Genomic DNA, 14,283 nt, shown 5'->3' with positions numbered 1-14,283 from the left:
CCTGACCGACGTCAGCCGTATACTTTGGTATTCGGGCCGACTGGACAGCGGACTACCCAATAGTTAGGACTGCAGCAATGTGGGATGAAGAACATCTGAGTAGAGATAAGACAATTGTCATGTTTGCAAATGGTGGTAATTAGAAGAAGCTGAGAATTGAAACAGAAGGGAAAATAGTGAAACAGGTTAACAGTTTCAAGTATCAAAGCTACAGTCAGAGAGGCTCCAGCCACTAACACTGTGAAAGGGGTAGTGTGTGACAGAAAAATGCCAAAAAAGCTGAAAAGTAAGGTGTACAAAACAGTGGTGTGACCAAAGACATCAGAGCAGAAGCTCAAATAGCTCCAATTGCAGAGAAGGTCAAAGTGAACAGATTACAGTAGTCTGGGCACATGTGCAGGAAGCCAGAAGACAATCTGGTGTGACAGACAAGAAAAAGGCAAGAGGAAGTGAGGGTGTCCAACAAAGAGATGGATGGACTAGGGGAGCGAAGACCTGTGACAATCAGGCATGAATGTTGAAGAAGGTAGTATAGTGGTACTGAATTATGAGAGATAGCGACAGTTCACATGATACCCCAATCCATGTAGAAAATGGGACAAATGCGTTGATGATGATGAATGTTTTGTTTTTATGTCTTACAAATGAGTCACCAATGACTAAGGCATTTCTGGGATGTGCTGCAAACATATGGAACTTGTAATACAGGTGGCAAGTAACAGAAGGAGTGGGTGCAGGTATGGCTACGTTGTTAGTATGTTGACAATGTGGTTGAGGTAAGCTACTAGAATGTCTAGGAAGCTTAGACAAGGATTTTATCCTACCTTAGCATATGTAGAAGTGATGCTGCAGAACTGTGATAATGTAGTATTGTGGTGTTGTTTACTGACCATGGGTAGGATGGTGAGTCTAGCCTCCAATTTGGATAAATAAATGCATCTCTCATAGCTGGAGTCAGCATGTGTTAGAATAAGTGGATTAACGGTAAACATGTAACAGCTGTCACAGTGCCTCAGAAAACGAAGCACTAATAGGCTGGCTATGGATGAGGCTAAAGCATGCCAGCACTCGTTGGTGTCAGACAGTGCTTTTTTCAGGTTAATTAATAGCGCAGATAACAGCTAATAGAATGTACCCACATTACAGATGTAGAATCAGTGCAAACCAGTGATGGTTGATGGCATGCAGTTATAACCAATTTAGTTATTATAGTAAAGGCGATCAAATTTGAGTGAGATTTTGTCTGGGGGTAACTAGCTACACCTGCAGTGTTTCATTAAAATTGCTTACTTCTTGGATCGGTGGTCTTGGTGGTATTTTAAAATCCTTGTGCTAGCAACTGAACATGTATCCACAGTTCAGCATCATGCCATGTCACAGTCCAGGGCAGGAAAAAGCAAGTTATGGAGAAGAAAGTACCTCTGATAATTAAGCATGCTTTGTTCAGTTTTACTCCTTTTACTCCTCCAATGCTATGAGAACATTAAAGTGTCAGATGCACTAACAGACATCACTTGTGATTTGTGCCACAGAACTGGGGATGTCATTTATGGGAGGTTGACAGTATCAGGTGTGATATTTCTCCATATATATGGGTAGCCAGACACACAGGAATATTGATTTGTAGTAAAATGGCTGCCATGAAGCCTCTAAATAACGCTGTTGATCACCACAAGCTCCACTGAGAAATGCAGTTCTTTGTTTCAGTCACTGGTACAGAGCACAGGTAGATAGCAAGCAAAAAGCAGTATAGTAAGACAAAAATCATGTTAGCTTAACAAAGAACTCTTACATGTAAATATAAGTGCAAATACTCATACTGGCATTCTAATTACTACTGTTTACACTGTTGTTATAGACTTGAGTTTAAAGCTATGAATAATTTTAGCTGTACATAATCAGAGATTAATTACAATTCTGTCTGCAAAATAATGGTTGAAAAAGTGTGCTACATCATAGGTTCTTGGACTCTATCACAGAGCCTCCCACAAACCCCAGAAAAGACACGGAACCTTTCTCTTTTCTTTGCCACTTCATAACCTAGAAGGCAAAGAGCTGAAATGCTGCTTTATCTATATGAAATAGGTTCATAGGTGCATACTTGAATAACAACCACTAGGGCCTATATAAGCCTAGCCATGCAAACCAAATGTGTTCCTTTAGGTGTTGTATCTTGTGAGTTTATATTAGGAGAAGGATATGTTAGTTTGGATGTTACTACAGATTATATAATGGGAGTATGTTAGTTTAGACATGATTTTCTGACTGCCTCTGTCCATCAGAGACATGGGGGCCAAACCCAGGGTGAATTTCCTGTTTCCCATCCACTGATATAGGTTATGTTTGGATAGGGTTAGGGAAGGACTCTGCATCACATGGATGGGGAGCCTACGATGACTCTCTTGAACCTAGATGCCATGCCCTTACTTTTAAGTTGATTATCTTAGCATGATTTCCTTACTACCATGGCCATCAGTTGGTTGAAGGCCAGGTTACTATGGGGCCAAACCCAGGGTGAATTTCCTATTTCCCATCCACTGATCTAGGTTATGTTTGGATAGAGTTAAGGAAGGACTCTGCATCACATGGATGGGGAGTCTATGATGACTTTCTTGAACCTAGATGCCATGCCCTTACTTTTAAATTGAATATCATAGTCATACCATTATTTCCTTACTACTATGGCCATGTGTTGGTTGAAGGCCAGGTTACCATCTACATTTGTTCCCAAATCCTTAACTACTCAGTCAACTGTTAGGGATGCTTTATGAATGACATAATTTTCCTTGGTGGCCAACCTCCCAAAAGATACTATTATGCATTTCTTGGAATTGAGTTTTAAGCCATGACTTTTGCAACAGTCATTTATCTGAGTTAGACCCTCTTGTAAGATGTTAGTGTCTTGCGGAGAATCTATGACTGCTGCTAGTTTGCAACCATCTGTGAACTTGGTCAACCAGAGGCCTTTGACATTGGCCTTGACTTCTGAGAAGTAGATGCCAAACAGGAGAGGGCCCAGCAATAAGCCCTGAGAGACTCAGCTGGTGACTAGTCTCTATTGAGAGGTGGTCTCATGAATCTTAACTTCCTGGGTCCTATGTGTGAGCCAGCTGGCAATCCAATGTGCTATTCAAAGGTTTGTGCCTTACTCAGTAAGTTTAACAATAACCAAGCAAGCTACTGTATCAAATGCCTTAGCCATGTTAAGGTAAGCAGTATGCACTGTTTTCCCCTCATCCATTGTCTTGGTGACCTTCTCAAAGAAGTCCACCAGGTTTAGAAGGCATGACCATCCTTTGACAAAGCCAAACTGGGTTTGGTGTATTGCCTGAAAGTTACCTATGTCTATGTTGATCATTTCCAAGATAATTCACTCCATGACTTTGCATGTAAGATTAGCCAGACTAATGGGTCTGTTGATGGTCCATCCTCTTGAAGAGGGATGACCATTGCAGTCTTCCATTCTCAAATCACAAAGCCAGTTTTGAGACTATAGTTAAATAGTGGTTCCAGTGGCTCTGACAGGTTGTGTTTCAGGCTATTTAAGAGGCATCCCAGGATACTGTAAAGACCCACTGAGGCTCTATTTTTGGCCTTAGAGAGCCCCACCAAGACCTGCTCCCTGTTAATAGTTGAGGGGAGGGGTATGCTTGTAGGTATTTCTTGGCATGGTGAGTGGGGGTAAAGTTTGAGTTGAATTTGTCAGCTGGCAAGTTTGCTATATCGCCTGGCTCAGTGAAAGTGGCACCATTAACCACCAGTTCAGCACCCTACTGTGTGCTGTCTTTGAGGTTTTGGTAATAGTCCTAGAAGGCCTTGTGGCTGTCTTTTGCCTGGGATGCTACCTTGATATTGAAATTGGCTTTGTTCAACTTAATTAGCCCTCTTAGTCACCTGTTTAGTTTGAGGAGAGAGTTCTTACCTTTATGGGAGTCACCCTTCCTAATTTCAGTCAAGACATTTTTCCTTTTCTTGTATAAGCTGTTTTAATTAGGATTCTACAAGTGTGGTTTGTTTTCTGAGTTAGTTTTGGGCTTATTTCTGCTAGGTACAGCAGCTTCTATGCAGCCATTTATGTAATTCTACAGGGTCTCTGTGAACAATTCTGTGTAGGTTACTGTGAACTCTGGGTCGGGAGGGGCAATGACTTTTGACAAACTATCACTAATAAGAGGTAGTTCACTTTGGAATAATTCCTAACTGTTACAGGGTTTACTTAGAAGGAGACAACATTGTGATCAGGCTTTCCCAGTGAGGATGTGACACATGGGGTGGGGGTGCAACATTCTCCCATATTTGTGAGTACCAGGTGCAGCATATTACAACCTCTAGTGGTTGTGTGCACAATCTGGTCAAGGGTGTTTGTGTTTACAAAGTCCAGGAATTACTGTGCATACAGACTAAGGATATGTAGGTTTCCCAGTCTATAGAGGGTAGTTAATGTCCCCCATGAGTAGGGTATTTAATTGTATAGTGAGTGTCTCCATTAGGTCTAAGTATGAGCTACGGTTTCATGGGAAATAGAGGGTGACCTATAGCTTTCTAGGATATGGTACAGTACTTTGTTGATGGTGATTTGCATGTGGAGAAACTCCAGCACATCATCCTGTTTCACCACCATAGAGGTACAATTATTGTTTATGTAAATCAATAATCCTCCGCTTTTAATCCCTGTTTGTGTAGTTGATAGTTTAAATTTATATATTTATTTATTTGACATTTGTGGAAAGAACTGAAACCTTGCACTGCAGCAGTACTTTCTGTGGTTTTTAAACCATGTCTTGGTAACAGCACAGATGTCTATGTTCTCCAGTGTAAGGAGAGCTTGTAGTGAGTGGAGTTTCTTGTTTAAGCTCCTGGCATTGAACAGCAACACCTTAAGGTTTCCTTGGGGTGAATTTGTTATGTCAGAAGGTTTGTCATTTTGGAATTGCCTAAAAAAGGCTCTGTGGGAAGGATAAAGTTTTGGCTAATATTCAGAAGCCTAGGTCTGTTAATCATGTCCTCCCATGCTGACAAATATTGTATCTCCATATATTGACACCAGAAACTAAGCCAATTATTGAAATCAGTCATCTTTTGTTCGTATTATGGCATCATTCTTGGTGAAGATAAAATGTTGCTCAATGCAACGCACATACCAGTCTGAGTCACATATTCTGAAAGATCAATAATATCTCTCTTCATATAGTCTGGGGAGGTACATCTCACTACACCCAGAGGGACTATGACTGAATCACACTGGTACCTGTGGTGTAATGACGTGAGTGCAGGCATAACTTGGCAGATTCTGGCTCTAAACAGGCAATTAATTCTTATCTTCTCCTTGTTCAGTCTGGTGAGTGGAGCATCAGTGTGTCACACAATGGAGTCCCCCATGACTACAGTCCTGGGCAGTGAGTTTGTTTGCTTGTGGGCTTTGTTTTTTGTATTCCACTGGGTGTGGCTATATCTGTGGTGTTAAGTTTTATTGGACTTCTATAATCTGTCTAGAAGTCCCTGAACCTTCCCTAGAGTTCAAAAAGTACTTTGGACCTCTTTCTCTAAAAAGCATAGGTTGCCACATGCAAAAGCAGACCAACTGTTAAACACAAAACATGCAAAACATACAAAACACACACACACACACACACACACACACACACACACACACACACACACACACACACACACACACACACACTTGAAATAGTCAAAGTCTAGTTTAGTACATTATTCTTTCAAACCTGACTTGCAACAAATCTAATCATTCTTAATTTAGCTTTATCCCATTTACATTTCACAGAATTTTCCGACTTGTTTGGGCATCTCCTGGAGGGTTGGCCCCAGAATTTGAGAATCACTCTGCTACCATTAGTGTTACTGAAGGAAAGCAAGACAATGATGAGAAGTGCAGAAAAGGCAGACAACTTTTAACAATTAGTAACACCTTTTCTAAGGACCCTTAATGCCACAGAATCACCAATAAGTGTCCAGTCACCTAAGGAATGGTGTATGCTGTTTAACGAAAACAAGCAGTCAAATCCAAAAATGTGAAAAGGTTTATTGTACAACATAGAAAATAAAAACCTTAAAAACAGAACTGTTAAGCGCTTTCACCCATCTGTGTGGGCACAGGTATGCTTAAACAATTCATTCTTATGTCCTTGGGGTATTCCTGGCTTGTAGTGAATACTATACTGCAGTATGAAATGGCAAAATGTAAAATTTGTAATGTGAAAGTGCAAAAGTTTTCTTACTGCCTTCTTCAAGAAGCTGTAAAAAACTAAATACTTAAAATACCTCAAAAATTAATGAAAACTATAAAGAGACATCTACTAAAATGTACAGTTACAGTCATTGTTCACATTAAAACAGATGCACGCTGAATACTGACTGATTTATTGTTTGCACTGTATTTTATTTTTATTCTGTGTTAACATGCTACCCCTAACTTCCTTTCCAATCCATAATGACACTCATCCTGCTTTTAAACTGATTCCAGACACAATCCCCTACTATGCAATCCCCTCCTTACCTTATAGACAGTCACAGGCACAAACAGGAAGGTAAAACTCTTAACTATTTGGGTTAAATAAGGAAAGATTTTGGTAGTAAATTTAGAAGACTTGGGGAAAAAAATCTGCATCTTTTTTACCTTAGACTAGGCTAGGTTTCACTGTTCCTAATGTGAGTCTTTAATGAACTTCTCAAAAAGAAGAAATTTAATACACATGCAATTCCTCACCTGTATTGGCAGTTGATTAGCAAGGAATGAGCCAATGAGGTTGCAGGAATCACCACCCAGCCAACCAATCAGGAACCATATTGAAATTGCTTGGTCCATGTTTCCTTTTTTACAGGAACTATAGCACTGTCTGTGGAAAGAAAACAAATGTTAGCTACAAGAATAAAAAAACAAATAAAAATTTAGTAAATACAGCATGCCAGGTTAAGAATAGTGAGAAAGCTGAGTTATTTTAAAGAACCAGACAACTTTTAATTATGACATACCTTTTGTTAAAACAATGTTCTAAACACACAGCTGAACAGCAATTCAGAAATTCAAAATGACTGGGTCAATTTCCTCAAAAGTCAACATATTAAACAACTCACTGATATCATCTCACACTACAAATAAGACTGAGTACAGGGCTTTTTCCAGCCATATTAAGAATTCAGAAATTTCAGAAGTGTAGCAATATTCTAAAAGCTGACCTATTATGAAAACAATGCAAATGTACTAGACGTTTGTTGAAAACTGGATTTGGCAGTAGGGTCTGTACCTTATCTAAAAGGCAGGGAAATGTGCAAGCCATACCTCTCAACCTCTTAGTGCAAGAAATCTGGACAAACACGAAAAAAATGGGGGGACAAAGGCCCAAAAATAGGGACATATTTTAAATTTTATTCTTATAAATGTAGAAAGTTGCTAGAGGTTTGTTTTAACATACATTTTCTGAAGGATTTGAAGTCTGAAACTCAAATGTGTGTCATTATTTAGTGACTTCAATCCTCAGATCTTCCTAACGATGTCCCAGAAAAACACAAATTTTACGAGGAACAGGCCGAACATCTGTACAGTTGAAAGGTATGGTGAAAGCTAGACAATCAAATTAGTCCTTAAATGTTGTCCTCATCTATATGTCTTTGTTTCACCTCTTCTGGCACTCCATATGACCACATACTTCAGTGTAAATGTGTACCTCAATTTGGTTTTGGTTTAACCACTATTAGCAACAGAATCTTTTTAGGTCACCAGATCTTCTTGAAATATGTGGTAGTCAGGTATCAAACAAGGATAATGAATGTTCTTTTATATATTTCCTACAGTTTCTACAGCCTTTCCAATTGCACATAAAATGCATGCACAGATAACACACACGCACACACATACACACACACATTTTCTTAATAGTAATATTTCTGGATTTTCTTTTTTGGCTGGATTTATGTTAAACAACACAGTATATAAAACTATATAGATAAAATAATTTCATAATCAGACTGAAGAATTGTACATTATAACTACTTTTTTGCCACAAACCTCTGTATTTTTTAATTTTAGATTATTTCTGAAGAACACACTCCAAATTTAATTCTGATACGTATTTCTTATTACACTGTTTAATTGTATCAGAGTTTGTCTTGTTTTTAGGTCCCATGATGAACCGTCATTTATTGCTACATCTGCTTTTGTGTGACTCACTTCCCTACTTTGGTTTAAAACCCACTAGAAATCTATAAGAATTCATGACCACATAAAACTTCTGTTACTAACAGAGAAAGGACCAGTTGACACGTACATAAATGCAGCACATATGACATATGGCAGAGCAGGTTTTCCTTGTATTAAAAAACTTTGTGAATTTATTCTGATGCATGCATCAAAAAGCCAATGGCCCCACTAACTATACATTTACATAAAACGTTTGAGACGGATGATAAGAGTGGACTGTCATATGTCAGTCTGTTATACTCAGATGTAACTCTCTCTTGGAATAAATAACTAGCTGATGACACACATGTACGGCACTTAATCACAGCACTGGCTGCCTAGGTTCAAAGATGGCAGAAGAAGGTGACGGAGTTGTCTGAGGAACAGGATGAATGTCATCTCTCTGTGCTGAAGAGTAACGAGAATCATGGGCCATTACATCAGTGGCTTTTCACACAGCCTAATTATAGGGAAGCCCTGGACAGTACAGCCTACACAACTACCAAACAGTTTCATGACATTGTATTACTTATTTATTTAGTTATTTACTGGTGGACTAGGGTAGACCATTTTTATGCTCAGCTGAGTGTTTTACAACCAACAGTACATAGCAAACCAAATGCATTGTAACAGCTAACAATCACAGAAAAAGTATTCGTTTTTTTTTTTTTTTTGATGGGGCAAAATACTCCACCTCCTATGGAGCCGACTACATCCCCTGTAACAGTTCCTTTATATAATTAACTCTGAGGCAAATACAACTTAAAGATGGCCTTTCTCCATGACAGTGAAGTTGTCTGAAGAATTTGTGGTTTGATCAAATGCATTTTACTGTGAAACTGTCTGGCTACAAAGATGGATGCACCAAGATGCACTGGGAGAGGAGATAGGAGACGAGATACTTTTGCAACCTACCATGGTGACAGTGATGCAGAGACTGGTAAGTATAAAGAGAAAATGCTCTTACTGGGGACACAGTGAAAGCCCCATCTCCACAAAATGTCTGACATACCGGGGCCATGCAAGCCTAGAGACAATCAGGGTCCAGGGATTCATTTAACTGGATGACATGAAATTTGGCCAGTCCTCCTCTCTGACCCTGTCTGTGGAAAGCAACAAATGCATGCAGGATGGGGAAACTGTAGCCATTTAAGTCAAAGCCATATGGGCATTTTGGGGACTGTCTGGACAGCTGCCTAAACATCAAGCCATACAAGGCCAAGAAATAAAAATCTGGGCATAGTATGAGCATAAGGCCCTCTAATAGATAAATAAAAACATATCGAGTAACTCAGGCATATTTAACCAGCTACCTTAAGGAAAAAAGTCATTGTTACTTGTATATCATCACCACAAATAGCAAAAAAAAAAAAAAAACTAATCGTCATTATAATTATCATCATTATCCTCATCTCCCTTTTTTCCCCATTTTTCTGCATGGGGTCGGGTGTCACTTCAGCTGTTGCATCATTCTCTATTCAGTGCTACTCTCCTACCTTCTTTGACAGTCATGCCTGACTATTGCAGGTCTTCTCTCACACAATATATCCTTCTCTTTCCTGGATGCTCTTGTTTCTTCTTGCACTCTGTTTGTCTCTCCCAAATCTTCTTCACCAGATTGTCTTCTGCTCTCCTGCATATGTGCCCAAACCACCATAATCTGCTCTCTTTGATCTTCTCTGCAATTGGAACTACTTTGGCTTCTGTACTGAGGTCCTCATTTCTTTGTCCATCCCACAGCGTGCATTATAACCCCCATCTCAGGCACTTTATCTCTATCACCTCTAGCTTCCTCAACTGCTCTGCCTTCACTGCCAGGTTTCTGTACCATACAATAGTACTGGTCTCACCGTTTTGTACACCATGCAATTCAGCTTCTTTGACATTCTTCTGGGAGGAATCTCACAGAGAAACAGAGAGAACATGCAAACTCCACACAGGCATTAGCCAGAGGTCAGGCTCAACCCTTACACTCAGGAGGCAAATACTGTAGCCATTATTCCAACAGTGGCACCCTACAATGAACAAGACTGCCATGCACTAATACTTTTATTGCAAGAATTAGAGAAAATTATAGTTAATAAGTCTGGCCATGTAACTTTTAAATGACATCAAAATGATGTTTAAGACCATTTGCTGGGATTCAGAAATAAGCCTGAATGTTTCTGCATCACAGAAAGGATTTTTGATTTGGAGTCCACTCTGACACTATGATTTTCCCCTGGTGGTGGTCGTAATGCAGATAGCAATCTCACTGAGGAAGCTGGATGTGGCCAATGCAAATTAGCCACATGCTTTCTCCCATAAATGGTTGTGGTACTGGACTTACTCAGCAGACTGATTCTCAAGTTATTCTTTTGACAGCTTTCACCCACTGACTCCCTTGAGAGTGCTTGTAGTACAAGTACGTATAGCAGAGCAGTGTGTGTGTGTGTGTGTGTGTGTGTGTGTGTGTGTGTGTGTGTGTGTGTGTGTGTGTGTGTGTGTGCGCATGTCTGTCTGTCTATCTTGTGTCTGGGTGGTAGGTGGATGCTGACTGTGTGCCTCTGTGCATGTGTTGGACTGTGTGCGCGTGCGTGTGTGTGTGTGTGTGTGTGTGTGTGTGTGTGTGTGTGTGTGTGTGTGTGTGTATGTGTGATGGCATGAAGACGAGTGCCTAAGGTGCTGTGATGCTTGGGCTGGTAGGAAGAATATTATCGCAGGAAGGTCTGAGAGTGCAGCATTCGATTTAGAGAAATGGTAATGAGGCACTAATGTGGAGTTTTTCTGTGTGGCTCTGAATTAGAGATTTCCTCCATCATGTTAATTTCCCAACCTGCACTGGCCAATTATCATGGGCAGAGAGAATCTTTTTTTGACTCATAGGGATTAATGTATTTAGTAAAATACAAATTTAAACAATGTTTTTGGCATGAGGTCAACACAAATTTTTCATGGATCACAGCAATTCAGTCATTATAAAAATGGGCTTCATTGTTTAACATCCTAGTACTAGAAAAACATAGCCAGGATTTAGTCAGCCTGCTCTGACTAATTTCATGACTACATGGTTGGAGCTGTACAACTCCAATGTCTTTGGATTTGTAGAAGACATACTACATAATAAAAGTATATACTGCACTTCTAAACTGTGTATTCTTTTTACATGCTGACACCATTTACTAGTGATAAAACAGTATTTTGTATGGTCACTGCTAAGTCCAGTTTGTAGCAAGCAATAAAATCCTTACTAACACAAAGGGAATGTGTACTGAAACCTTGCAGATTTCATACCAATTGTGAAATAGTGAATTTGGTCAAGATAATGGCTTTCTATTTTGTGAACACTTTTCTAATACATCACCTATATATGACATTCAGCTTTTTGCTGCAAATTCTAATGATATGTGAAAGTGGCCAATGGAGACATGGAAATACAAGCACAATGGATGGATCTGGAAAGATCTAAAGAGTAAAGTTGTATGAAATTACCTAATGAGGTAAAATGTAAAAATGGAAATGAGCAGGTGGTGCATAGCTTTCTGGCAAGAGCTGTCAGGAACTGTTTACCAAGATGCAGCTCAAGTTATGATCTTTGTGCTCTGACCTTCCCCTAGTCACGTAGCCATAGCTACTATAAATATGATATTATGAACTGCAGACAGCATCTCTTGGTGTTAACCACACTTTTGTGCCAGAACTCAGTTACAGCAAGAAACAGTTATGCATCGCCACTTGTGTATTTTTGTTTATTGTTATATATTTCCTTGCTGTTTAAACAGCATTTAGTCGCAGGATCATAGGTAGTTGCTCAGTTTGCAGTCATAGAACCAATGCTGAACTGTTTAAAGTAAATACTTGATACTCATAATATTAACAAATTAAAAACACGTAGCTCACAGATACTGGCATCGATTTTAGGATCCAACACAGGAAACATTGTTATAATAATATGTATAAATATTGTCAGCTTGCCATATGCAGCATCGTGCCATGAGGAGGCGTCACATGTAGTCAAATTTGAGCTTTTATGGCATAAGTTTGTCATTTGATAACAGTATAAGACTACAGATCATCAAGGTATTTCCCATGCTCCCTCCATTTAAATCATCATTTGGAAGCTTCCACCACGAAAAAGTCACTAAATTCAGATATGCAAATTAGGAACTGCAAAGAACACTGCTGCCAAATTTGGAAAAAGCAAAAACTGAACAAAACAAAAAGTCATCATTTGTGTCTCCCCTTGTCCTACCCATTTTTGATGATCAGATGAGTACTGCTCCTTCTTCATAGCTATTTGTCATGCTAGCGGAAACTTTAAAGCAACAGTAAATATTGTACTTGATGCCACAATTAAGCAAATACATAAACATGCTGCACATTTTGAAAGTTATGTATAGGAGTCATGACTTTAAATAACAAGTATACTCCCTGAAGCTATTATACCTGATAAATAAGGTAAACTCAAACATCACACTGAAGTGATGAGGACAAGAACATTAATAAATGCATTTTAGAAAATGGAATCATACAATGACAAACCCCAACTGGTCACTTAGAGTTCCAAGGGGTTGAATTATTGTACAGGAAGAGGTGAGTAAAAACAGGCTTACCTACTTTAACAGCAATAAATCTGTGCTCAGTGGAAAAATATCAAGGTGCCATCATTTTTCTAAATCAAAAAGTACATCAAAGAACCTCCAAACACAGTGTAACTAAGGATCTGCAAATATGTCCAGAAACAAATCTCACCATTACAATAAAACAGTAAACACAAATACTTCAAAAAAAAAAAAAAAAAACAATGCCAAGAAACAAAGGAATAAGAAATATTTCAGTTCATTTCATTTCTGTTTATATACAACATTTCACTTTAATGAGCTCTACCTCCTCCTACAACAAAATCTGCATATATCTTTGGAACAGTCTACGATAACGGTTCAAAGAAATCAACCAACTTTTCACTTATTCTTATAATGTGTGTGATACTTTAAAAACACTTTTCCATCTTAAGCCCCACACTATTAATTAAGTCTTCCACATTAGCTTCACCTATGAATCAGCAAAGTTTAACTCAGCTGGGTCTCAACACAATGATTTAAACTGGTTAGGGCCAACTCCTCAAATGAAATTGCCCCACACCCCCATCACCACCACCACCACCAAGCTTATGTGACCAACTCAATGATCACACAAATGTAAAGAAAGAAGGAATCTTCCAATACTTTCACCATTTGAAAAAGTGATGACCCTAAATTACAGTCATTTTATGTTGACGGATACAAAGAATTTTCACACACACACACACACACACACACACACACACACACACACACACACACACACACACACACACAGAAGTTGCACTAGCAGTGATTTCCTATGAAAAACAGTGACCACCAAGTTCGACACTGAGGGCCTACACTTGGTGAGAAGAGTCCTCAAAGCTGGGACTTGGGGAAGTATATGAAGCCCTATGTAAAGGCCACTGCAGCATATATAATCTGTCCATTTTTTTTGGACTAGTAAGTAGCTTTGGTTGAATCTAGTAGGAAACAACTTTTTTTTCATTGTACCTGTCAACATAAAATGACTATACTTTAGGGTTATCACCTTTTCAAATGCTGAAAGTGTGAAATTTGTTTTATGTAAACGAGATTTTGCAAGACAAATCATACCCACAACCAGTGCAAAGGACCGGACTTCAAATTTGTGCCAAAATAAACAATCAATCTTATAGCATTTGAATTGCTTCTGTAGTTTCATGCAATAGTAAGGTGCATGAGCATAAAATAAGTGTATTATGCATTTATCAAAGGAAACTAAGGAAATATGTTTTGCCCTAAAATTTCAGGACACTAGACTCCCAGTCAGAACAGCCCATGTTTATAGATAGTATACCTTTTTCACTTTTGAAAAAAAAAACATTAAATGACAAGCTTAAACAACATTAATTACCCAACCAAGCATTCTGAGGAAAAATTGACAAATTCTAAAATTAATAAAATAAAACCAAGGTATGCTAAAATTATTTAAAGCATATATGACAAATGCATGGGTACATCCTTGAATGAAAAGCAGGCAGTTTTGTTTTTAAGTGTTGTTTT

At 38.8% G+C, this 14,283-nt stretch overlaps 1 protein-coding gene and 1 long non-coding RNA gene across 3 annotated transcripts in view; one reads left to right on the top strand and one right to left on the bottom strand.

Annotated features, from left to right (window-relative positions):
* Nucleotides 1–14,283, bottom strand: part of SLC66A1 (solute carrier family 66 member 1) — a 506,383-nt gene that overhangs the window by 278,083 nt on the left and 214,017 nt on the right. For both annotated transcript variants that reach the window (XM_044061786.1, XM_044061785.1), the window contains one exon: nucleotides 6,728–6,857. In XM_044061786.1, the coding sequence (XP_043917721.1) occupies nucleotides 6,728–6,857 (130 nt within the window). The remainder of the gene's footprint in view (nucleotides 1–6,727; nucleotides 6,858–14,283) is intronic.
* The window catches only part of LOC122793609, a 372,997-nt gene that overhangs the window by 319,097 nt on the left and 39,617 nt on the right, over nucleotides 1–14,283 (top strand). The window lies entirely within an intron of this gene.

This window comes from Protopterus annectens, chromosome 2.part0, assembly GCF_019279795.1.
Source record: "Protopterus annectens isolate FY-2018-M chromosome 2.part0, PAN1.0, whole genome shotgun sequence".
Taxonomy (NCBI): Eukaryota; Metazoa; Chordata; order Ceratodontiformes; family Protopteridae; genus Protopterus; species Protopterus annectens.
The sequence above is the reverse complement of the archived record's forward strand: the minus strand, read 5'-3'. Positions and strand labels throughout refer to the sequence as shown.